The sequence below is a fragment of the Artibeus jamaicensis genome, unplaced genomic scaffold, assembly GCF_021234435.1.
Source record: "Artibeus jamaicensis isolate MK-2021 breed Jamaican fruit bat unplaced genomic scaffold, CSHL_Jam_final contig_787, whole genome shotgun sequence".
NCBI lineage: Eukaryota > Metazoa > Chordata > Mammalia > Chiroptera > Phyllostomidae > Artibeus > Artibeus jamaicensis.
The window spans coordinates 684,388-712,147 of NW_026521972.1; the positions used below are offsets into that span (position 1 = coordinate 684,388).

General features: G+C 35.8%; 1 protein-coding gene across 2 annotated transcripts in view; it reads right to left on the reverse strand.

Moving 5' to 3' along the window:
• Positions 1-27,261, reverse strand: part of HGF (hepatocyte growth factor) — a 75,909-nt gene extending 48,648 nt beyond the window's left edge. Inside the window, exons 1-6 of one of the 2 annotated variants that reach the window (XM_037139539.2) lie at positions 26,982-27,261; positions 20,178-20,343; positions 14,681-14,793; positions 13,037-13,151; positions 7,436-7,563; positions 982-1,102 (exon numbers count right to left, since the gene is read on the reverse strand). In XM_037139539.2, coding sequence (XP_036995434.1) covers positions 982-1,102; positions 7,436-7,563; positions 13,037-13,151; positions 14,681-14,793; positions 20,178-20,343; positions 26,982-27,069 — 731 coding nt within the window. In that variant the 5' untranslated portion in view covers positions 27,070-27,261. Of the gene's footprint in view, positions 1-981; positions 1,103-7,435; positions 7,579-13,036; positions 13,152-14,680; positions 14,794-20,177; positions 20,344-26,981 lie in introns of both variants that reach the window. The other variant, XM_037139538.2, reaches the window with a different exon arrangement.
• Positions 27,262-27,760: the final 499 nt, after the last annotated feature.

Sequence of the window (27,760 nt, forward strand, 5' to 3'; positions counted from 1 at the left end):
AGGTAGGTTTCAATAGCTGTTACTAATGATAGCTCAATTCTGGAACAAGGGCCTTTCTAGGTCATGCCCTCACCTCCACCAGAGAAAGAGACAGATTCCATCACACCCCTTTCCTGACACCCTCCTCCCTTTAAGTTAACTGGGACCTTCATTGGTGACTCGATTTTAATTGCTACCATCTCCCTTCTGCTCTCACTTGAAAGACTAGAGATGTACTTAAAAACAAAGCAGAGTTTTAGTTTCATTTAGACTAACAATAAACAAAAACATAGAGAAAAAAAGCACCTTTCAGCAATTCCTAAACAAAGACAGTGTTAGAGCCTCCTCTGTAATTATCTACATTTTTATTCTTTATAATAAAAATGAGAATTTTTTTCAACTAAAATATTTCATGTGAAATGAATGGGCCAAAATAGATATTTTTAAAAACTATTTAAATTCCAAACATACTCCTGAGGAGAAAGTACACTTGGTTACCTGACTTCTCCAGGTGGGCAATTGCAAAATACACCAGGGTAAAGCAGCCGAAGAAAAACTGTTTGCCCTACCTTCCATTCCCTCTCTGTGGGCGTGACCCCTGTCATGCACATGAGCCCACTGTACCTCACTCACTGAAGACCCAGCTCTAGAAGGAGTTCAGCTTATATTTAGCAGTAACACCTCTTCCCACAGCTCAGGCTTGTCAAAGTGGTCACTATTAGATGGGCCTCTTTTTTCTGCTATAGAAGGGAAAGAGGAAGCTTCTGTTATTGCTTTTCTTCCACACTCTACTGATGTTCCTCAGGCCCATCCTGATTTCTGGAAATCTTAATCTGGTCTGCCCAGACCAACTGAAGGTGTACCAGTTCTCATGCACCTCATTGCAAGTCCCTTTGTCTGAGACTTTCCAGAATACCCCGTATAAAAAGAACGTTTCAGTTTGTTATGGAGCAAAAAAGTTGCCCCCCAAATTACTGATAGCGTGATTTGGGTTTATCTTACCTTTCTGGCACAAATTTGTGCCGATGCGGCGTCTGATGATCCCAGCGCTGACAAGTCTTGCCTGATTCTGTATGATCCATGGGACCTCGGTAACTTTCCCCATTGCAGGTCATGCATTCAACTAATAAAATTAAAGTATGGCATGTTAATTGCCTGTGACAGAAAAGTCAAGAGCACCACTGTTCTGTTTAAAGAGCAGTAAATCACCTGTTTAGCAAAGATATTTTTAGAAAATTTTACATACAATTTTAACTTTAAATTAGGGCTTACCATCGATAAAGAATGACATGAAATACTGTTTACAGAAGTTTTCACATAGCTTCAATGGAACTTTTGTACTTAGTGTCATACAGATTGACCATAGGGCCAGGACACTACCTTTCTGACTTTTCAGTAACTGTCCAAAAGGTGCTTAGGAACTGGAAATATCAAATAGGGCCTTGGGGCTTTTCCCTCAGTTGGTCTAAAATACAAGGGATGGTGGTATCTGTACTGTCAGTACAATAATGTTCCTCTCTCAACTTACCCTGTAATCTCATACACAGAAAAGAAGTATACATCTTATTTCTAGAGCTAATGCCAAAATCAGGGCAAGATCAATTGGAGAGACCAGCTTTGAATAGAAATCTTGTACTATTCAAAGAACAAGAATATTTTCAATGAAATCGCAGCTCCTTTCTGTTAGTGAACATCCATGTTGAATCACAGGGCAGGCTTTATTCTTACCTAGATTAGGATGGAAGTTGACCTGATATTGAACTCCTTGTTCTCACTGTTTTTTAAATGTATAAGCTGACCTAGTTATGCTGGATCTTACTGATGATTCTGTATGGTTAATTAATAGTTCTCTTCTGGCTGGCCTCTTATGTCATACAGAAAACTCTGAATCACATCACTAGCTGGAAAAGATACTTCTCAGGTGGACAGGTTGATTGGTAGCACAGCAGGCACCTTGCAGAATAAATCATTGCTTGGCCTTCCTACGGATCAGGCAAGCTTCCCCAAACACATCATTTGTATCTCGTGATTACTGATCATCTAACTGTAGCCAAAAGGGAGTGAAGATATCAATGTTTAGTTTTATCTACCAAGATCTAGCCTAATGAACATTTATAATAATTTGGGATATAATATCAGAATAATCACTTTTGAACCTTTGATTTTTATAATCTAATAGGACATTAACTATTCACTTTCCAAAATGTGGAACTGTTTGGCTTGATCGAGCTCCTTTTTATATAGTTTAATCTTTGCCCTGAGACAAAGGACCAGTTCGGCTCTTCTCATTTGGTCCTGAGATTCCCCAGACTACAGTCAATAAGCACCTGAACTGTAAATAGGAGGGGTCCAAGAGCATTTTTGATAAAGGTTCTCTGTTTGGCCAAGGTCATTTCTGCATTGAATGCTCAACATGGGTTGTGCTTTATCACATTTCAGCTTTCCATTTGAATGAGGTAAGGTTTATTTAGTCCCCTTTTTTCAAGGTTTGATATCTTCACAGAAAATGATGTGATATTTGTCATTGTTGTTTGCTTCTTTGTAATGAAATGAATACAACTGAATGAAAAATTGAGTGAAAAAGTAGAATAAGATACTGCAGTCACACATAAAGGATAAGTATTTACACATGCAATTTCAAACCTTGTGTAGTGTTCAAGTAATTACAATATACCTATTTTTGTCTTCTTCAGCAAATGCAGTTCATAAGAGAATATACTTTTATATGAGAGTGAATAAAATTATTTTCAGGAAGTTATACTATGGGGATTATTATAAAACATTTTTCTGGACTTTAGGATGTTTAATTTCCTTATGACCACTTTCTAAAATGAGTGTGGTAGACCACTGCCTCGAACTTGAACATGGACACAATGTCACTCTGAGATCTTGTTGAAGGGCGAGCTCTCCCAAAGTGTATTGGGGTGGGGATGCTCCCTGCAAACGCTGATGTTTCTGGTCCATGGATCTCATGTCCTGTAGCAGGTTTGCAGATAACTTTTTTCTATTCTAAGTGTTTAGCAGAAATGGCTTTTCAGAAGAGAACAGATTGTACTTGTTCCTTGAAGGACAGATAAGAGTTGGCTAAGCTATAAAGGGGCAAAATGGAATAGAAACATGAATTAGTATGTTTATAGTAAAGAGATAATTATGGATGCAATTTTGACTTAGGGAGATTTTTTAAATAATAAAAGCTAATAAGAATAGCCCTGGCTGGTGTAGCTCAGTGGATTGAGTGCGGGCCTGTGAAACAAAGGGTTGCAGGTTCGATTCCCAGTCAGGGCACATGCCTGGGTTGCAGGCCAGGTACCCAGTAGGAGACACATGAGAGGCAACCACACATTGATGTTTCTCTCCCACTCTTTCTCCTTCCCTTCCCCTCTCTGTAAAAATAAATAAATAAATAATATTTTTAAAGTTAATAAGAATAATGTTAGCTGGGAACTGACTGTGGGAATGGGGGGTAGGCTAGGAGGGCAAAGGGAAAAAACTTGGGACAACTCTAACAACATAAACAATAAAACAGTTAAAAGGAAAAAACAACCCAATAATAACATTCGATTTGGGTAGTCAATGAATGTTGTTCTTGGGGTAAAAATTAAATGTATTCTGTGATTGAAGTGAGATGCTAAATATATTGTTACATATTCCTTTTTTTAAATTTTTTTTATTGATTATGGTGTTACAGTTGTTCTATTCCCCCCTTCATATTCTTTGATTATTCAGTACTTTGAATATATAATAAATTACTTGATCTTTGCAGGGAGAAAAGACTCGCAAAATTTTTAAAGCACTTACCTAAAACAGAAAATGTCAAACTTGGACTTGGAACACAGGTCTCCTGACCTACAGTTCAGTGTTCTTTCCATTCTCCCTAATTGCCTTTGTGTCCTCCATATCTTAATGCAGTCCTTACACATTCCAACAGGTCATATTTTAAGATAAACCAACAGCAAAAATTTTAGAAGGTTAACCCCCCTGACTTTTTCAACACTGTCCCGGTTACCCTTTACCCTCTTGCTCACAACAGTAGTTTGCCCACCTGTTGGATTTTCACCTATCAGAGGGTTGGGAAAGGGGGCCATGGGAAAGCAAGCAGATTGGTCATCTTTTCCCAGGCTAAAAGTTTGTTGTTTTACCGCTGCATCAAACCACCAAGTCAATCATAAAAATTACCTCAAGAAAGCCAAAGTTAAGGTTCATAGTCACGTTTCACACTTCCTGAGTTCTAAGACTCCTTTTAGTTTTTGCAGCTTAAAGTTAAGTAGTAGAAGTGGACACCAATTCACCTACTCAAGGAACCAGGAGAAAGCACAGCCTATGCTGAAGGAGGAGGAGGGCTGCACCTCCTGCTGTGCTTTCTCTTGGCTCTGTCTCTGACAGCCAGTGTATTAGTTAACCTTTCTAGCAAGTTTTTCCCTTTAAAACAAAAGACAAAAATGTAAAATACGTTCCAGATCAAATGAACACAAACTAAATATTTCCTTTCATAAGTAGAAAATCTTTTCTAAATAAAAATTTGCCCTAAATCGTGTAGAAAACTATAAAAACTACACAAAATTGTATCATAAGTATGATTAACTCCACATCTTTCTCATCATATTAACCAACGAAGTCAAAAATACTATGTTCCATTTTTCTCAATCATAACAAAACAGGTGATCTGAGTTTACAGACTAAAATGGATATTTTGAAAGTATCTTTCAGATAAGTACTTCAAGAAAAACTGAATTTTTAAAATATGGAAAGTCTCACAAATCCACATTTATAAATAATAGTTTTATTTACATTGTTGTTTTCAAACATCTTTCTCCACAGAAGTACGTACGTATTAACACAAAGTTATAGCATTATTTTTGAGATTGTAAGCATAAGACACTAAAAATGAATGACTATGACTTAAAATATATTTACTTGAATATTTGACAATCATTAAAACAACATCTGTTCCAACTGACTGGTGGTGGCTTTACTTTAAATCCCAAGCAACTATTAAAACTAGGCACTAGATTTTCATACCTCAGTTTTCTACAATCTTTGAATCAAACATGAAGGGTCCTTTCTTTATATAATTATGTGAGATTTTTAAAGTATTTTTTCTATGGGAAATATATTAATATATTTCAAAGGTTTAAATTATAAAAAATAATATTAATCATTGGAATACTAATATATATATATGTATCTTCTATGAACCAAACTTACACACAAATTACAGGTGATTCTTTAGTTAAGAGTTTGTTACAAGTATTTCAAAAAATATATACTGTCTTTTTAAAAGAACAGTTTAAAGCTTAAGCTCAGGTATTTTTTCATGCTTAATTTTAAATATACAAAATGATTTGATCATTACTACCCCATCCATAATGATGCAGCCTTTGGTAACTGCCATTTAATAAATTTATACTCATAGATAAAAGTAGCTCATGTATTAAATTACTTAAGAATTCTGAGTTTTGGGGTCCCCCCTCATATTTGTATTTTCATAGGAATTTATATCATGTATACATTATTTTGTGTATCTTTATTCCTTATTTTATTTAAAAGTTCTGTTTTTATTAATGTATTAACAGTGCTTCTTATTTTAGATCCTCTTTATTAAAATCCTGCTAAAAGAGTGTTCACTATACAATGAACTTAAACATCGCAGTTCAGTTCATACTCCCTGAAATACGTTGAGCCTACAGGGCAGGTGTTGGTTCACTTCTCTCACAGGAGGGTTATTCTACTACTCTGAGATCTCTGATTGTTTCCAGAAAAGGCATATCTGTAACCTTCGGGGCCATGGTAACCAACAATATCATGTACCATTATACTAATGAGGAATACTCTTTTCAAGGAAGATTCAATGACCTCAAATGATTAAAGGATATTAGAGATGCATAGCCTAATGACATAAGAATAACTAGAAACTGGACTTTTACAGTTACTTCTTTTCTAGCACATTCATTCTACATGGCCTATTGCTTCAGATCTATACCAGTGTATTTTGATGGATGTTCTTCTTATAAATCAAGGGTGGAAAAATCACATTCTTATGCTACTAAGCAAGTAACATATATGCTAAACTATTTATAGTTTGACCAAGTTACTTTCCCCAGCAAGCACTTTTTCAGGTCAAACAAAACCAACAAAACCCTTGCAATGACGTTCAACCGCAGAAAACTGTGATAATGAAGAGTTTCTGAAAAGTAGGTTATTTTCTTCCACGTGTAAATTTAAGATAAAGATTAATGACAGACTTATTCATACAAAACAGACTTGTTCATAATGTTATCACAGATCAGTTTATTATTTTTAAAAGAAAAGAAAACAATGAAGAAGTTATAGTGAACAGAATATGATACGGAATGAATGAAAAATAAGAATTTACAAACAGATGGAACTGCCTCTAGCACATGAAGTTAAGAATTTTAAATTAACTGACAACAGAAAACAAATTCACTTTCTCTATGACAATTAACTAACAATGCTCTTTTTATGTAATAATATCAACCTAATACCAAATTGATACTTATGGAGGAATTATTTTTTAAGAAATTGGTTAATAACAAATTGGTAAGATATCTTTCTATAAAAATTGGACAGCATTTCAGCAGACCCTCACCTCCAAGTACTTCAAAATCCTACTAAATTTCTATCAGCATTTAATCCATGTTTCATTTGGATTTTCAAATTTTAGTGTCTGACAGAACTAAAAAGCCAGCTTTTGGTAGTCAGATAACTAAGAAAAATAAAAACACATGCAGTGCTAAATGGTTACTCTTCTTTCTTGTCAGTCATTCATTTTTACACTGCAAAAGTAAGGACAGTGCCCTCTTGTGCTGTGGGAGGAGGTAAAAACATAGGTATGGATTTAGGGTGCCTGCCTTTAAGACAGCTTTGATCTCTTCAGGTACTATTCTCAATGGCGTTTCAGTCTATGTATTAGATTTCGTTCTAGTCACTTTTGCACCAAAATGCACACAGGCATATTAAATTCCAGTGACCTGCTCCCATATTCTCTTCTGGGACAATAAACCCTTGCCACAGCAATTCAGAGTAAGACTGACAAAATTTCCGTGGAAGCAGAAGCTGGATGAATAGAGTATTACCTTTACTCATAAAGAGTAAGTTTCATGTAGCTCCTCTTAGCTGATGTGTAGGAACAGATTCAGAGGTACGTGAGCTCCAGATAGTGAATGAAAAAGCCCAAACTTCTACTGCCCCTGGGAGGATGTCTCAGGCTGTATTAAAATTCACAAACTGGTAACTCGCTCCATTATTCTACATTAATCTTGTGGTAATTCAGTTTTAAAACTTTGTATATAAAATGCTCAAATAATTCTCTATAGTTGGATTGGAATGAACAACATATTCATTGTGATTTGATTCATTTCGCTTAACCCTTCAGGGGAGCTGCAGTTCTACACAAAGGAGGAGCAGAGAGCCCCACAGGGCATTCAGGTTCATTTACCTTCTGAACACTGAGGAATGTCACAGACTTCGTAGCGTACCTCTGGATTGCTTGTGAAACACCACGGTCCCCCTTCTTCCCCTCGAGGATTTCGACAGTAGTTTTCCTGTAGGTCTTTACCCCGATAGCTCGAAGGCAAAAAGCTAGTTTTAAAATGATAATCATTACAGTATAAGCACATGCAACTTTACTTTGGGCCTATTAATTTTACTATTTAGTAATTTTACTAATTACTGGGTATGATTTTCCTTAAGCAGAGAAACCTTTAGTCGAATTCAGATCCCCATACATAGGGAGTACAAAAAATTCAGGTTTACAGTTGTGAGTACACAAAACACATTTGTTCTTGTATTATTATTTATTAATTACTGCATTATTTTCCATGTGAAGAACTGTAAACCTACTTTTGCCCCATCTAGTATATTGACTGGAATTGTCATTTCTATCTATTCTTAAAATCCTTAATTTTTATAAGTATTTACCTAACTTAATTGACATATTCAAAATCATTTAGCATGATCTATCTCTGGATTTGCAGAAAACCAAACATTCAAGAACCCAATTAACATTTTTTGAGCCACAATTTCAAAGCCTCGTTCAAAGACAGCAAGTGATTGAGCAAGGCTACTAAGGAGAGAACTGAAGAAACACCACAACTGACCTTGAAATCTCACAATTACACTGCTTATCCCACATAATTACCTGTTTGTTTTTTGCTTTTATTATGAAGAATTGCCCTCCTATTTCCTGCACAACTGAGAAACAGATTGATGAAGTTACACAAACAAAAGGTCTGTACTCAAATGAAACCTGGACTCAAATTTCACCTCTCTCGCTTACTGGAGACCCAGCAGGTAATTTAGTCTCTCTTGGCCCGTTAGCTTACCTTAACAACGAATAGAACCCTAACTTACAACATCTTACACCTTATGTGGTTGTTCTGAGAAGTTCTAAGAGATGACAGGGTAATTGGCAATAAATGCTACATATTATTAGGCACACTCCACTTAGTAGTCTTTGCTCTGTGGAAGTAAAGAACATGATCGCTATTCTTCAAAAACTTTACTTATTTTCACTGCGATTGAGACTCAGTGCTTCCAGGTTTAGTTCATAATAGTTGGCCATTGAGTGCAGAGACCACAATGTACTCCCTTCATTTAAAATCTCTAATGTCCTAGACATAGGTTTGTTAGCAGCACAAAGTATTTCAACACAATATCAGAAATAAAAAACTTTTTTTATTCTTTGTACTGCTTGTGGCATTGACCTCAATGATGCTGCACTTGTCTGCTAGATGGCACACACCAAAAAAAAATCATAAAGAAAGACTATACATCTGTAGGTAACACTAGTAAACACTGTTTTGAAAACCTGGTACCATTTTCAACATTAAGTTCTATTTTTGCTATGAAGCTTTTTTCCCACTTCTACTGATTTCTAAGTTCTAAATAGTACTTAAAGTCCAAGGATGTTAGTCTCTTATTAACTCATTCAAATGTGTTCCTTTCGCATAGAAACTCCTAATGAAAAAATATCATCATTTCATTTTACTATGTTTTGACCCAAAGTGAATGCGGACATACATCAGGTACTAAGCAACATTTTGCAATAAAACTGCAAATTTCATCATGAAGTACACCATAGTCAAGTCCTCAGAATGTATAAATTACTGGTCAAAGGAAAGAGTTTAGTCTAAGAGACTTACTACTAACCAAACATTTTCAAGGAAGCTATTAAATATGATTAACATTATTAAACTCCAAAATATCTTTAGATAAAAAGTTTATAGCCTTACTATACTGGCATTCTAAATATGGAAGAACAAAAAATTAGACATTAGTCCACATGACTAACACAATTAGAATACAATAAAGGTCATAACAATTTTACAGTTTCCTAACAATTTTAATTTTCAAAGTTAAAAGAAGCTATCTTTTATCTTAGTTTTAGCCCTATTTTGCCATTGCTTAAAATTTATTTTCTTTCATTTTTGTCAGTTCTCCAACTTTTCATAGTAGATTTATAATGAAATACTCATCATTTTGATAGGACCAAAGCTGATATTATGTTTATTCATAAAGTAATATATTAATCAAATTTACTTTAGAAAATACTTTTATAACTCTCTTATGGAAAAGCTCAGTATAATAGAGTATTAAGAATAAGCTATTATTCATCAAAAAACCTATATTGCTACCATATAAATATATATACAATTCAATTAGTATATGACACCAGTCCTTAGACAATTTATTTACTTTTTGGGTCTTCAACTTCTAGATTTATAAGATGAATAGAGTGAATTGGATTACTAGGAGGTCCTTTATTTTGTATCATTTTACATATTAACTTTACTTAAGAAACTAAATACACCCTAGCCAGGTAGGTCTGTTGTTTAGAACATTGTCCCAATATGCCAAGGTTGGGGGTCCAATCCCCAGTTGGGGCATGTACAAGAATCAACAAATGAATGCATAGATAAGCAGAACAACAAATGTATGTCTCTCTCTCTTAAATCAATAAATAAAAATTAAAAAAGAAACATGGCTTTAGCACATGTTAATGAACACAAGTATCAACAGTTAGGAAGATTTTTGTTCTGTGCACACATGCACAAATAAATATATACACACATATATATTTCCAGTGGATTCAATAAGCTGAAAAGAAGCTGTGAAAATGTAGTGAATGAATCAGTAAATGGCTTAGTAGGAAAAATAAAAGTAGGAAGGAAGAGAAACAAGTGGAAATCAAACCTAACTATGACCGAAAGATGAATAAAATTTCCCCACTGGAATTAACAAAATAAGAAATGAGAAGGTGTGCTCCTTTCCACAATTCTGTTCAATGCACATCAAATTCCCCTTTAAGGCATGCAAGGTAAAGAGCATTCTGGGTTATCTCTTCATTCTTTGTTTGTTTTTTTTATCCAAATAAACTTGCTTTTGTTTTTGCTTTGTGGGGTTAGAATGTTTTTCTTTAGCATCCCATGCTTGACCGAGAAGTGAAGCCTAGCCCCATTCTTTTCACTTATTGGTGTTCATTCAACAGATGTTTATGAAAACCTGTTACACTGCATCCATGTGCCAGTCAATGGGCTCTGTAGTAAACTGTTACTACATACAGATTATTTTTGGTTCTTTGCCCTTGTTAGCAGGGCTTTAAGAAAGAGAAGAAAGGAATATTTAAAATGGAGTTATATGTAAAGGTACTTTGAAACACAAATTAGATCTTCTGGGTGCTAGTCACCTTTTCTTTACTTTTAGTAGGAGCTGTGTTCATAGGAAACTTGATCTATTCCATCATCTGCTTTATTAATAAATGCAGGGTGGCCAATGAAGGACAGAGATGTAGATATCAGGTCACCTGATTTTCTAGTTAAGCTTCTATACTAATTCCATCATCTATCATCATCTTCCCATTAAGCCACTTATAAAATATTTCAATTTGGGGAGTCAACAGTAAATCATTCCTCTAGACAGAAACATACATATTTCTCTTTCCATTTCCCATGAAGTTAACCTTTAGTTAACACTTAACTTAAAAGTGTTAAGCTATCATGCAGACATTCCAATAATCTGCTACGTGATGCTAATGAAGTGTTGGTCCCATTGCATTTTAAGTGTTTTTAATTAATGTACAAGATCTTCTCAGCCCTAACTCAAGGAAGTGCTTGTTGGAAAAACAGCTGATTGGACTGGAAAGCCCATTCCCAGGGAGATCTATTTCATATGTATTCCTCTAGCAGAGAATCACAATCATAGAGAATTTGGGTTGAAATAAGACCTCTACTGGGTCAGTCCAGAGCAATCTCCTCAACCAGGGCAAGACTGATTTCAAATGCTGTTCCTTCGTTCATGAAAAGCATAGATTTATCTATTTAAATAAAATGGTTTCCTCACTATCCTGGGACTGACACTATTCACATACTTGTAAGAGGACAAAACCAATGACCAGTATACTGCCTGTTTTTGTAATATGGAAAATACTATGTTGCAGAAATATTTGTATATACTTAAAAGTAAATAATTTGGAAAAATGCATTGTTTTACATTATTGCAACACAGTAAAGCTGATCAGTTTGAACAATTTCTAGTTGGTGTTAATTAGGCCAAGATCCCAGTTTTGATCCCAATGTAGAACAACAAACTTTTTTTTGTTGTATGTGGTCCAATTAACTCCTCTATGTTTACAGAAGTACAATCATCTTGCATAACTATGCCCTCCAAAAATTAATGAAATGGAATGAAAAGTGGATTCATCAAAGCGAAATTATCCTGACTATTGCAACACCAAGTCACAGCATGTGTCCTACTGGCCTGCTAAGTGCATCCTGCCAGGGGCTGTAAAAAGCAAAGGTTACAAAGTGACACTTGCTGGACTCGGATGCTAGCCACACCACTTACTAGCTGTGAATGACTCTGAAAAGTTACCAAGGCTCTTTGAGCTTCAGATTCACTATATGTAAAACAGAGTTAATAAAACCACTGTGTGGTTCTTCAGAGGATTAAATGAGATAAACTGGGTATACTGCTCGGAATGGCAGTGGCACATGATAAACTAAATCTTCTAATGCATTTAATAACCAGGGAGAGCTATTCTGAATTTAAATCTTGAAAACTCACTAAATTTAGTTCTCTAGTGGTTAGTAGATAGTTACCTATGCTTCTCCATTAGGATTAAAACTTTCAGACTAATGAGCTTCTGGAAACTAGGTTTACTCATCTTTAAATAGCATTCATCTGTTATAATGAACACAATTCTTAAGTGTAGACATTTAATTCCTGAGGAATGAAAAGTTTTTCCAGTCACTGGGCAATAGGTGGATGGGAAAGCTGGTCAGCCTGAGGCAGGAATTTTTAGCAGAGGTTCTCAGTTTTGACTGTACTTCGCAATCATCTGGGGAGCATTTAAAAAAATGCTGGCACATGGGTTCTTTCTCCAAGAGATTCTGGTTTAACTGGTCTATGTTGACACCCTGTATGGTAGATTCATTAAGGGCTCCTAGCAGGTGATTTTAAGAGAACCACCAAGTTAAAGAATATTTGGCTCCTAGATAAGGTCAGAATGTTGTCCATCCCTAATTTATAGTCAACCTCTTCACTTCAGCTACACAGTGATGAACTTTCTCAAAGGCCAAAGTAGAGATAAATATTTTTTTAAAATTACATTGTCATTATTTTTCACAAACATCAAGATCTATAAATTAAGGATTTTTTATTTTTTTAATTTATTGATTTGAGAGAGAGAAAAAGGAAAGAAGAGAGACAAAAACATTGATTTGTTTTTTCCACTTATTTATGCATTCCTTGGTTGATTCTCATATGTGTCCTCATTGAGGATAGAACCTATGACCTTGTCATCCTGGGGCAATGTTCTAACAGCTGAGCTAACCAGCCAAGGCTCAACATTGAGGTTTTGATGTAAGATAATGTTAGGCCACATCTTCATAATTTATTAATCTTTGGCTAAATATCGGTCATGAATTCACATAATCTTTGGTTTAATGTAATTCGGCAAAGTTGGCTGAGTTATTACAGCATTGCAGGATTAGCCTGAGGAGGTAACAGGTTTATCCTCTCTTTTTCATGGTGTTCTTACCTGTGTTCATGGGGGATCATGGAATTCCAGGGCTGACATTTGATGCCACTCTTAGTGATAGACACTGTTCCCTTGTAGCTACGTCCTTTACCAATGATGCAGTTTCTAATATAGTCTATTAGAAGAAAGCAGAGAAAAATGCGATGAATGAACTATGCTGCATCTATTTAAAAGAAAAAGAAAATCCCATTCATATCTTTAAGCAATTAATGCTTGAAAACTATCTCAAATCACATTGAAATATGTTGCCTAAAATTTCTACTAATATTTTCAAAATAATTCATTTCAGAATAATTCAAAACAAAACAAAAAGAATACTGAGAAGTTTCATTTCGTGGGCATATATGTGGGTTACTGCACAGATTATTCTATGTATTCACACAGTCTTTATACTTAATTGGCCAGGCAAATTAATTTTTTTATTTAATCTTTATTGTATTTTCTTCCATTACCATTTAGTCTCTTTATATGGCCAGACCAATTTAAAGAAGCAGAATGATTTGCCAAATGATGCAGACCATGTTAAGAAAATATTAAAAGTGAAAATCAAGTGATTTATGAGACCTACAATAAATTCAGAAAGTTACTTTAAGATAATAAAAATAAGTAATTTGCCTTAATCTCAGTAAAATTGTGTGTGTTTCTATATATGTGTGCATGTGTGTGTGAGAGAGATTTACATTATTTTGATTTTTTCATATTTTTGCTAACACTTCAATTGTTAAATTATAGGGCAATCAAACTGAAAGATGCTGTATATTCCTATCAAACATATTCCATTGGTAGCAACCTAGAAGACTGAAGATGGTCTCACACTAGATGATGAGCAATGTTTAGGATTTGTAGAATTATTGGGGTGTATAAAGATCATCTTATTTTGTACCACAAATTAATCTTAATTTAATTTAGATATATACCATGTTATAAGAAACTATGTTTATATTACCAAGTACCCAAATTAATAAGACAATATGATTTAAGAAAACATTAAAATTAAAATAAATACTACTATAAATACAACCCATGATTATTTTTCTGTTGAGATTCATTTTGTTAAATTCACATTTATTTAACATTCTTCAATTATTTATTGATATAATTCTGCTTTTGAACAAAGTAAACAGCTTTTGAATATAATATCAGAATACCAAAATAGACAACAAGTAATTTGGTCTCAACTTTTTTTAAAGAACATAATAATTAGAAATAGATTCAATTCATTTTTCAATATCTACACAATTTTTACGATCAGCAATATCACTATAACTTAGTTATTGAAAGTTGTTAAAATTTAAAATACTGTAGGAAGCCCAGAATTTGCTGTAATGTAAGATGTCTTAAGGTGACAGCTTAATGGTGGCATTTTCTAAAATAACATGGAGAATACCAATTCTAAAGAGGCTCCTACAAATAAACGGAGAAGGGGTAATCTAATTATAGAAAGTTTGGGAAATGATCTCTTTAATCAAAAATATCACACTGGAGATCATCAACGTGCTCATGTCATCTGTCTTAATGGATAAATTAGCTGCATACCAGATGTAGCAGATAAGAGAAACATCAGGGGGAAGGAACACTGTGGCAGGAAACCACATATACTTTATACTTTATTTCACTATGAATATTTAGGGAGAGGCCAGTTACCTTTGTTTTCATAGAGGTCAAATTCATGGCCAAACTCTTTTTTCACTCCACTGGACATGCTATTGAAGGGGAACCACAGGCATCGTTTTCTTGCTTTATCAAAAACAAAGGCCCTGAAAAAAATATCTGAATGAAAAGAAGGAATACTACTATTTATACAGTTTTTAAAGAATGGACACATGGTTTAACCAAGGAGGGCAATATAAATGTCTTTCTGAAGAAAAATGATAAATGCAAACATGTCTTACCCAAGAATAGTGAATAAAGTACTTGAAAATTTTTTCTGTATTTTAAATGTTACCATTTTTTTTACAATACACAAAATGATATTAGAATTTTGGACTATTTTCCTTCCATTAAGAAATTATATTAAAATGTCTCACTATTGTACTTACAATGCCACCATGTACAAGTAGTACACAGATTTTCTAAAATATAGACTTTTTCCCAGTCCATATATTTTTAGGAACAAATAATCTTCTAATATGAGATATTTCAATTTAGTCATTTATTTCTTAGTCTTGACAACTTTTAAATAATATTAAACAAGGGGAAATAAGGTTTATAAAACAAGTATTAAAAATACATAAAATTTTTATTTTAGAAAATATTTTACCTATTATTGTATGTTTTATTTACTATTTTGTATTCTATATCCATAACTTCAAAACATTATAATCATAAACTCTGTGCTTTGATATACACATAGATATTTCACAATGCCTACCTATAAAAACACTTTACAGCTGGAAGAGTAATTAAGAGTAAATCGTAAAAATATTTTTATGACTGTGGCAGAATGCCTTGATAAGAAAAAAATTGGGTACTAATAGACTTGAATTTTGATCTGGTAGACCGTAAGCTTGTGCAATACATGTTAAATTCCCGATTTCCCTAATGTAGGGTGTCAGGGAGAGGGTGTTAAATGACCTTGAAAACATAGGAATTAGGTAAAATTACATATATAAATAAAACTAAACAAACATCTAAGAATAAATGTTAAAGTTATAGACTCAATAACTTGTCACATAGCTGCACATTAAAATAAAAAATGTACCACACACATGTAAACTACTTTTCCATATGACTTTGACATGAGATCACCTTGCAGGAGCCCCAACAGGAACACGCAAGATTTGCTCTGTGAAAACCAATGTGACTACATTGGAAAGTTGGGGACAAGGTTTTCAGTCTGATTTTATTCACTTTTTTCTCTACTATTCTCTCAGGAAAGTGTTTCCTTATATCATTACACCTCCATTTGGACTGGATCTAAGCTGTCAAATTTTGTGAATTGCAACTTCTTTTAAGTTTGACTTTATACATCTTTATCTTAGCCTTATTTTAATTATCATCTTCACTTCAAGAATTTATTTAGTCTAGTTTTCTAGTTGTTCATGGCTAGAGAGGCGAGCCTCCCATGTTTTTCTCTTGAGCCAATTAATGAATAGCAATTTTCTGAAGAACTTGGAATTCTGGTCATTTTTCCTACCCAGTAAAGAAAAATTTCCATCTCCATAAAATCAATATTGTTGATCCCTCCTCAAGAGAAAAACAGTATTTGAGAATATTCCATTCCGTGACCGCTCAATCATACATACTTTCACACAGCTTCGTTAGTGTTTTCCAAATATTTTCCTTATTTACCATTGTTTTCCAATGATTCTAATCCATGGAACAAGTTAGCAAAAAGATCCTTTAATCCATTAAGAATCAAGTATCAGAGTATCACATTATGTCTATCTAATTCTGAATAACTAACATATTTAGTGATTCCAAACACACATGTATAATATACGCATAATGTGATAGATGAACAAGAATGATGACACCATTTCCAGACAGAAGAATGGTTGTTATGGATAATAAGGTTAATAATACCCAGTTACTAATACCCACATTATTACCAATATTATTACATGTGGTCTTCTGTACAGGTTGCCATAAATTTGGAGACTAAATTTAACACAACCAGGATATGGTGTGAAAATTTTCACATAAGTTATGTGAAAATATGAAACCTCATATATATACATGGGATATGTAAAGATTTCCTAATCATATCACATGTGTTCTCCAAGGAAGCGAACACATTTTAGTTTTCCTAAATAAAACAAAGGAAAGCATTTTATGTTTTGTTTTGTTTTTAATAGGTATTAGTCTGATTAATGTGACAAGCAAAAGACAGCAATTCTTTCTTTACTTCTGGATCCAAGAGATTGTATTTCAGTTTCAGAGTTAAAAACCAACAGTGGGATGTGGTTCTCTGATCCCCTGTGCACAGCCCTTCCAAACCCAGGAGGAAAATGCAGTACCTCCAACCTCCTCCGCTGCCAGAACATCATCTCCAGAGATGTTGAGTGAGAGTGATTTTTTTCCAATTTACTTTTCACTATCTCAAGGTTTTATCAGAAAGGGAAAGAAACAGAATCTAGATAGGCATATCCTTGCAAAGTCAATCCCCCCTCTCCCTGACAAGAAATATCCTCCTGAAAGTAGCAGTTTGACTATAAAAATACTTCCACAGGAGCTGAAAATGAATAGGAAAGAGATAGTCTTTCCTCCCTCCAAATCTGTTGAAGATCTCCTCTGACCATGTCCTTTCTCCTCAGGCCTATAATAGTCGTTTCTCTGAGAAAGGCAAGATGAGATGAAGACCACTTGCCATGACTTTACTAAACCTGTGTTCACATTATGGGTCATGACCCGAATGTAGTACAGTAGAATTTAAAATTCACAGGGTGTCATGTCAATCCTATAAAATATGGGATGAAACAGGGAATGAAAGGGTAGAACATTAAGTGAGGAGAGAAATGTTTATGGAGAAGAACTAAGAGATGCAGTTTCCTCAGGCACTGAGGCAGACTATTCCGATGAAATTGTCACCTCCATTGCCCCAAACTTTAGATTCCATCCTCTGGGATCACTGGCATAGTAGTAAAGAATTCTTCCCTGTGAGGTCACACAGGGACTGTCACAAGATGAGAAAACTCACTGAGTCCCCTCATGCCTCTTTGAATTACCCCATCACATTTCACCTAAAACATCATCATCACTAAGCCTCGCCTTTTTTTAAAAGCCTCTGCTGCTGACACCAATCTCTCTTGTTTTTTATCCAGTTCTCTCAACACCTTTTATTTAAATCCCCAAAGACAATGACATAAGTTATAGTAAATTTTGGCTCTTGCCCAACTTCTGAAAATTCCTTTACTCCTCTTGTATGAAAAAAAATGTTTACTCTGAATAGAATATTTTTAAATGATAGACAGATAAAAGTCAATCTAATTAAATTTTAGCTCCTGAGACAGCCAAGATAGAGGTGTAAGTAGAAATGTTTCACTTCCTCTCACAACCAAAAGGATATCAACCAATTTAAAAGCAAAAAACAACCAGAACTGCCAGAAAATCAAACTGCATGGAAGTCTGACAACCAAGGAGTTAAAGAAGAAACATCCATCCAGACCAGTAGGAGGGGAGTAGATAAACAACTGGGGCAGAGAGAACATGTGGCAAAGTGGAGGACTGAGTGGGAAAGGTGGCTGGCGGACAGGACTTCCTACATTCGTGTGAGGATAAGCCAGGAGGATCACCTGGGGAGCAAGAAAACCTGTGCAACCCAGGGTTCCAGTGCAGCAAACTAAAGCTTCAAAACTTCTAGTTGTAAAAATCTGTGGGGGTTGTGGCAATTGGAGAAACTACCAGCCTTACAGGAAAGTCCACTGGAAAGACCCATGGGGTCCTAGAACATACGCAAGCCCACTCACCCAGGAATCAACACCTGCTTGAAAGGACACAGATTGAAAGGATACAATCTGCTTGTCAGAAGCAAGGAAAGTGGGGCGAGAGACAAGCAAATGAGGAAGCAACACTGTCCCCTCTTTGACCCCTGCCCCACATACAGTGCCACAACGCAGTGAAGTAGCTTGCCCCACCCTGGTGAATACCTAAGGCACTGCCCCTTACAATATAACAGGTGCACCGAGACAAAGAAATATGGCCCAAATGAAAAAAAGAACGGATCCAAACTCCAGAAAAAGAGCTAGGCAACAAGGAGATAGACAACCTATCTGATGCAGAGTTCAAAACACTGGTAATCAGGATGTTCACAGAAACGATTGAGTTCATTTGCAAAATGAAGGAAGAAATGAAAGATATATAAAGTGAAATACAGGAAAATATACAGGGAACCAATAGTGATGGGAAGGAAACTGGGACTCAAATCAATGATGTAGAACAAAAGGAAGAAATAAACCTTCAACTAGAACAGAATGAAAAAAAAACAAGAATTTTTAAAAAATGAGGACAGGCTTGGGAAACTCTGAGACAACTGTAAACACTCTAACATCTAAATATAGGGGTGCCAGAAAAAGAAGAACAACAGCAAGAAATCGAAAACTTCTTTGAAAAAATGATGAAGGAAAAAAATCTCCAATTTGGTGAAGGAATGAGACACACAAGTCCAGGACATTCAGAGAGTCCCAAAGAAGTTAGATCAAAGAAACACACCAAGACGCATCATAATTAAGTTACCAAAAATTAAAGATAGAGAGAGAATCTTAAAAGCAGCAAGAGGAAAGAAGACAGTTACCTACAAAGGTGTTCTCATAAGACTGTCAGCTGATTTCTCAAAAGAAATCTTGCAGGCAAGAAGGGGCTGGAAAGAAGTATTCCAAGTCATGAAAGGCAAGGACCTACATCCAAGATTACTCCATCCAACAAAGCTATCATTTAGAATGGAAGGACAGATAAAGTGTTTCCCAGATAAGGAAAAGTTAGAGGAGTTCATCATCAACAAGTCTTTATTATATAAATGTTAAAGGGACTTATCTAAGAAAAAGAAAATAAAAAACTATGAACAGTAAAATGACAACAAACTCACAACTATCAACAACTGAACTAAAAAAAAACCCTAAACAAACAACTAAAACAGAAACAGAATGAGAGAAATGGAGATCACAAGGAGGGTTATCAGTGGAGAGGCAGTAGGGGAAGAATGGGGGAAAGGTACAGAGAATAAGAAGCATAATTGGTAGGCACAAAATAGATGGGGAGGTTAGGAATATTATGGGAAATGGAGAAGCCAAAGAACTAGTATGTACGACCAGTGGACATGAACTAAGAGGGGGGATGCTGGAGGGTGATGTGGTACAAGGTGGAAGAGGATAAAGGGGACATAAAATTGAGACAACTGTAATAGCACAATCAATAAAATATACTTTAAGATAAATTTTAGTTCCTAAAGTTCGATTATTTATAAGATGATAAAGCATAAATTATATAATCAAAGCTACTATATTCTAAAAGATTCAGTTTATATGCAATTCCTTATTCAAATTTCCATCATCTGAAAGCTAAGTCTTCTGTTGTAATGTGTTCAAAACGAAAGCCAAGCTTTTAATTTTAAGGGCAGATTACACTGAATTAAAAAAAGTCATGATGATAATAAGTACATGGTATATTTGGAAAATCATCCTAAAAACAAAATGAAGAAACTTACTTGCAAGTAAAGGGAAGTCCTCTATTCCTAATACATCTATTGGCACATTGGTCTGCAGTGTTCATTTTTTTTGTTTTAATCTTCAGTAATGGGTCTTCTTTAAACAAAGTAGTCTTTGCTGACTTTTTGAATTCGTGAAGTGTGTTTCTTCTTTTCTTCTGCCCTTCTATTAATAATAAAACAAACATGGAGAATAAACTTTTAAGGCTCATGTGAAAAAAAAGTCCTTAAGGATCATCTACGAGATGATGATTTTATCTGAAAACATACTAGACCTCCAGGGATGGAGTGGTGGGGAATGGTATCATCAGTTAGTTAAGAGCAAGAGAGGAATATTCTAACCAGTAGAGAATAAATAACTGGTTATGTAGAATCACTCATCCACATTCTTTCAAATGAAGGATGTTTTTAAAAATTAGGACAGAGTACACACTAAATAAATAATTAATGTGATGGTCTCCAAACAGTATGAAAGCGAGGGCCCAGGAATATCATAATATGCTCTGTAATTTGGTGTTTCCTTCTATAATCGGTCCCTGTTTGTAATAGTATTAATTAGATAAGTTGATTCAAAGACAGGTGAGAAACTTCTCACTAAAAAATGGTGCAGTCGACAAATTCTTCAGACTTGCTCTTTAAAGTATCTCATACCATTCATATTTTAGCCTTTCTCATTTCCTACGTAATGTTTTCTGTGCTTTGGGGCACTATTTCTTAATATCACTGAACTATTTGTCTTGAAATCAACCCAAATGCTGTAAATCAAATGTTTGTAAAACTTCATCCTTTAATGTAGCAATATCATTTTCTTCCTTAAAGTACTCTACAAGGCCCCTAGATAGCAGGACGCCTCCTTGTTAAAAACCTGAAAACAAACTAAAACACCCTAAAAGATGCAATCTATTTAATAACATTAGAGTATCAAGAACTTGCTTCATTATTCTCATTTTGCCTGAAGTTATCTGGTTTCTAACAACGATCCCCATCTTTACCATGAAGATGAAAATGTCTATGAGACAGCAGCCACAGTATAAGGATAGACACGACAGTGCCCCTCCTCTGCCTGGCCATCCTTTGACTACCCTGTAACAAAGGCAGTGATAATATACTCATTTTTAAGACGTAGAAATCAAGGCACAGGGAAAAATTGACCACTTAGAAGATCTGATTTGAAACACAGCCACTTGGCTTCAGAACCTTCAATCTTAAACACTTACGATGCCATCTTTTCTGGAAGAATTTTTAAGAAGGGATGTGAAATTAAGGCTTATAAATACTTCCTGAAGATTTAGTTTAGGGCTATCAGTAGAGAAGAAACTTGGCCATGAGAACAGGAAATGCATTCTTGGCTTTTATATGTGGTGAAGTGTGTCAAGAAAACAGGGTGAAAATTTGGAAATTTGGCTGGCAGAGTGAGGGACCAAGAATGGCATTATACTCTTAAGTTTGCCAGCAACCACTGGCTTCAGCTGGTTTATTAAATGGACAGATGCTACTTATTAATGTCTCTCCTAACCTGAACTTCACAATAAATGAGAAAAAAACATGAATTCCTCTAAATTTCTTGTTCTCTATAAAACTCCAGAACACAAGGCCCAAAAGACTGGCACTAATTTCTATTGTAATGCTTTCATTTTTAACTTTTCTTTGCCCTACAAGATTGAATGGCTATGGGGCAACAGATACAATTTAAAAGACACTTTAACACAGGAATTCAATCAACCAAATAATCTATCAACATGTTATTTACTGTGTACCAAATGTCTTGCATAATGTTGGCAGAGAGATGATACAATTCTGGTATTCTCACTGACTTGCCAAATGACTTTGTTTAATTACCTGAAATGCTAATTTGCCAGTTACTCAATCTAAAAAATACAAGGTATATTATATCTGAATTAAAAGGAGCTTTTTAAACTATAATCATTAAGTAAGCACTTGGAAACCAATATGGATAAATAATGTTATTAATATGCAATGTTTTAAGTTTGTTTTTGAAATATTATTCTTTAGTCTAGCATTAGAGTGATACCTATTCTCCCAAGCAAAAATGTGGTAAAATTATTTTCAAATTTTGGTTTCCACCACAGGACCATGTTAATGGGAGATGCATTTCTTCATTAACAATTTCTCCTTCTTTTGACCTTAGTGCACTATTTCTCAAGTGCTATAAAATGTTTCACAGCACAATGATCATCTCATTTCCTGTATAAATAGGAATATTTCTTAGAAACAAATATAGCTAATAGATACAGATCACGTATTTTTTAAAAAGCCTATACACCAAAATGAAAGAATTAGATGTGTGTGTATATACATATTTATTTCTCAAATAAATTATGTTAACTAAAAATACTGGATTAATTGACCTCATGTATAAGGTATTTATTATGCACATCAAGGTGCCAGAGAAATTTTAAAAGTCTAAGATTAACATTAAGTCCAAATATGAATTTTACTAATTATCAAATAAAACAGAAACCCCGGTCAATGCCCTGGTCTCTTTTCTTAATGCCATGCAATATGAAGGCAAGCACTGAAGACTGCTAAGAGAAAGAGAGACTCTGTGGGTTTGCTGGTGGGGTTCGGTTCTGCAGCTCCTCCTCAGCTGTCCTCCTGAAATGTGTTAATATGTGACCTCATAAAAACTGTCCATCACTACCTTTCACCTAATGATAAAAATACATTCTATGAAGCAAATAAATCTATGATTTCCCTTTACTAGATAATAAATAGGAGTGAAAAACTTGTCTGGGGGCTACAAAGCTAATCAGAGGCAATAGGAAACAGATACTAGGATTACCTTTTCACTATTTATTTCTCATGACTTTAAGCTTTCCCTTAAACTTCAGTCATTTCTAGTGGGTCAGTAACTAATTACTAAAAAATGTGAAGTTCAAGCTACTTGTACATCATGTAACACACACATTTATGAAATTAATTCCTTCTTCAATGAAAGAAAAATTCAAAACAGAAGTCATTCAAAACAGCATCCAAAAATAAAATTTGCTTGCAGAAAAAACTTTCAACTTTCTCTTCCATATGTATTAACAACTGATGCTTGTTTTACTGAAAACAGTTAAAAACTTCATTTGGAAAGAAACTCAAAAATATCGTTGGATCAGATTTTGCCCTGCTATTTTTTTATGCATGACTGTTTGTTGAAGTTTATAAACAAAATATTGAAATGAAATCAAGGGGTGAGAGATCACTCCAACTTTGTCATGTTTTCCTATACTTTAAATTGCAAGTCCTTTTTCCTCTTCTCCTTGTATGGGAAAACATTCTGGAAGCTATATTTCCTGAAGAACTCGAAGTCCCTGTTTTAGAACTGAAATCATTAGGGTGGTAGTGAAAACCTACAGAGAGTAGGGTCAAATGTATCAAGGTGCTTGAAGAAAGACACATTTCTCCCTCTGGTCCCTGGGCCTCGCACTCATTTCTCTCAGTACCTCATATATTTTCTTCTCTGTATGGACTAACCATTGACTTCAAAGGAAAACCATGCAAGGAAAGGATTTGCAGGGTGTAGAAAGAAGCAGGAATCTGGCTCCACGTATTCTGAGAAACCTACCCACATGATTAGTGATTAACAGCTTCAAGTGACAAGATGTTAAGATGAAAGTACACAAATAATTAATGGAAGGGAATGGTTGTGACTGGAGATTTTAAACTTCTCAGAGACAAGGATCATAAATACTGGTCCAGATTTCCATGGCTATAATCGAGGACTTGTACTTCACAATCATCTCCCCTTCTTTAGAGAAAAAGAACAATATCACAAATAAAGACGTCAAGAAGACAGAGATATGTCAGACTTAAATCAAATGTTGCTATTTGAGAAGCAGCATAATGACTTCTACCGAAGACACTGACAAAATGAAGCCATGTTCAGTCGGAGATCAGGAGCCTCCCTAAATATTTCCCTCCTATTTCATTCCCCTTCCTTGTCCAGTACTTCACTGCTGTAGAAACCTCCTGGTCTCTTCCTTCACTGCCAGTTTCTGCCAACCACTCTCCTTCCACTCACAGCAACTTCCATCAAGTACCTTGTCAACTCAGGAAAGTTTGTCAGCTGCCCATGATGTTCAGAATAGTTTAATATTATACTCACCACTTACGTATGCTATCATGTCTTACTTCTCTAATCACAAGTCCTATTACACACCTCAGGTGCTCCATACACTAGCCCCGCATCAGTTACCTGTCCTTTGTTGTGCTCTCTCACCTGTACACATTTGGTCAGTTTGTGTTCCCCTGACTTAGGCACTCACTGCACTGTACAACTATTCATCTTTTCATACTTAGCTGGGGGACCCTATTCACCCTAAACCTGGCTTGATCCTCTAACCTAAAAATGAACTCCCTCTCAATCACGTATAATAGTATTTCTAAAACAAAGATATTCTTACAGTTCTTATAGCAAAATGGATTTTTTAAAGGGCAGTTTCAACTAACTTCACAGCTAGTGGCTTTAGTATAAATTGTTTGTTTGTTTTTGTTTTTTTAATCCTATATATTTCATTCACATAGATTTGTGTCACAATCTCAGTCCTATCCCTTAAACTAAGATAATAAGATAATTAAGGTCATTAATATCAGTTTCCTCATGTTAGATGAGTCCAACAATGCCAATCTTACTAGAATTAAATAAGTGTTATTTTTAGGGCTTGGTCCACACAGCTGCTCAATAATATAGGTTTCTATGTCATTTGTTCATCTTTATAACCTGCACAGTAGGTGCTCATTTAATGCTTCAGTTGTTACAAGGGATTGGATATCTGTTTCCAGTGTAGGTAGGAGCAGATGGAGGGTAATTCTCTGTAGACCAACTTCTATAAAAATGGCTTGGGTCCAGAGTATTAAATATTTCTTAAGGAACTTTTAAATGAAATATGTGCATAATACATTCTGCTCATAACTGTCACCTCATTATAGTATTCAATTCTTTTTCTAACATTGCATTAATTAACAATATGTACAACATAAAGGTATAAGATAAAAAGAATAACGGAAGAAAGTGACAACAACAAAAAATTCTAAATGTTTAACATTAGGTGGTATATAAAAAAGAACAAGCACTCTTTGTATGTTCTAAGAGAACTATCCATGGTTTCCATTTTGAAAACTGTTATTTAAAAAACTATCACACTTGCCACCCAACAAAAGCAGACCCTCTTTTGATGACAAATTTTAGCATTATACACTTCAGGAATTATTCACAGCATATCTGTAATTCCCAATTGGCCTCTCCTTGCCTGCCAGCACGCTCTTGTGCTGCATTTTCCCTCCACTCAGGAAGCACAGTCATTTCAACATTAGCCAAAGTGAAATATAATTACAAATGTATATCTCCTGCCAAAACTTCATAATGCGTGCCAAAAATAAATAGACATTGTCTATGGTTGATCTACTGTTTGGGTTTTCCCCACTGGGTTGCCCTTGCCTGCAGTAAGCACAGAGGATTTCAGATACCTGTAGTCTACTTCAAACCATCACCATTTTAATCTTTAAAAATGAAAGACCTCCAAATATAAGCCACGACTCCAGTTTATGCTCAAACTCCCCTCGACCGGCGATGTCTTGGAAGAACCTACTCTAACATGACACACCTCAAACACGTGAACCTGGGGACTGCACTCACTTCTCTTTCACCTCTTTGGAAACCTGACCTACATGTTTTCAAACTGACCCTTCCCACACAGCGCTGATTTCCAAAAGGGCCACTTCACAAAATAGAAGAAAGCCAGGTGGACTGGATGATTTCTTATCACTTAGCAAATCCTTGATGTTTCTTTCCAACCTTTGTATTACATCAGAAACTAGTCCAGAGGTCTGATGAATTTCATACTTAACTTATCTCAAAAGATACAGCCAGTTCTCTGTTTCAGATGACAACAAGGCCCCGTCTGCCACCTGGGTTTTTGTTCCAGCCTTTTATTCCCCTGTGCCCATCCGTGATGCTCACTGCCTTCTCCCCTTGGCATCCCAGCCACTACAATGATAACACAACCAAAAGCAGATGTTTCCTCCTGCCCTGATTACAACAGAAAACTTCCCAAAGTGGCAAATGAAATCTCTCAACTTTCACGCGATCTGCACTCCCAGGCAACTTCTTCCCAACCTGTAAATTCAGGGGAGAAAACGAGTCACTGGAAGGCGTTCTGCAGCCTTAATCAAAGTCCCATAATTTTTGCCTTCCTTGCCCTGCAGTTCCAAAGGGCAGGGCATCCATGCCCAGGCAGAAGGAGATCTTAGAAGGCAGGCTTTCTCTTTCATTTTCATAACATGCAGATAGTCAGAGTTTAACCTGCTTTCTCCCAACGTAAACCTGCATAAAGCCAGAATTTAGCTCTGAATGTTGACCAAGTGATGTGGGGGTAGTGGATTGTCATGGAAAATTATTTTCTGGAAGAAAATGATTCCCTGCTGTCCTGACCATCACTCTCCCCTCTTCAGACCAGACCTCCTGTACAGCCTGAAACTTGTCCCAACCAGCCAAGATCCAGCCAGTGTTAGTTAGCACTTCATTCCTATCCCACAGTCCACAACTATTAGGCTAAGTGAGAAGGGGCTGGGTCAGTAGGGGGTGGGGGTGGGGGAGACACACCGAGGGGATGCTAATTATCATTTTAACTGCTTTGCAAATAGAAATAGCTCCAAAGAAAGGACAATGGGAAATTTTAAACTCCCTTACCTCACACTGAGCTGAGACTAAGGCTAAAGAGAGAGTGTTAGGCAAAGGAGAGGTTAGTAAGGCAGAGTTAAAATAATAATAATAATAATAATAATAATAGAACTAACCTGTATAGGGGATGGCGATGGGCAGCAGGAGGAGATGGAGGAGGGAATGCTGTAGCAGCAGGACTGGCAAAAGTTTGGTCACCCACATGGTGCTGCTGGCCGCCCGCGGACCCCACCGGAGGCGATGCCTGGGTAAAGGAATCCTGCTTCGACTCAGTGCCTAAGAGAGCCCAGTCGGCTCTGAGCAGCTTTTTATTGCGATGAGCTAAATTTGTTGTGTGATTAACTGGAAAGATCTAGGTCTGAACTCCCTCTTACGGTAAGAAACTGTTTAACAACAGCCCTTTACTCTCTTCCACCCTCCTCCTTTCCTCACTACCCCTCCAAACAGCACCAAACAGATCCCAGCTCCCCGCCCCCCTCCACCCCCCAAACTCTGCTTAGGAAAGAAACTTACAAAGAAAAGGTCACCTGGCCTGAGGCCAGCTTCAATTTGGAAGCTCTAGCTCCAGATCCCAGTGGCTCCTATCCGAGTGGGGAAGGGAGGAGCAAGGCTCAGCCCAATAGCTAAACCAAGTCACAGACAGAGGACCAATTCGCTAAATTTAAACAAAAAAATACATGTGTTTACATATCTATTTGGGAAAAGAGGAAGGGGAAGCAGCATAAGAAGAAAACGAAAAGCTGCTTTTCTGTCAAATGTGCCTTAGCTTCTGATCTGTCTAGTTTCACTGCTGGAGTAGTCTCAGAATTCAAAACACTGACACAGGTTCCCTAGGGTGTGAAACACGGGGTGGGAGGGGAGGCCGCGGGAGGTAGAGCTCAGGCAGGTCCATCCT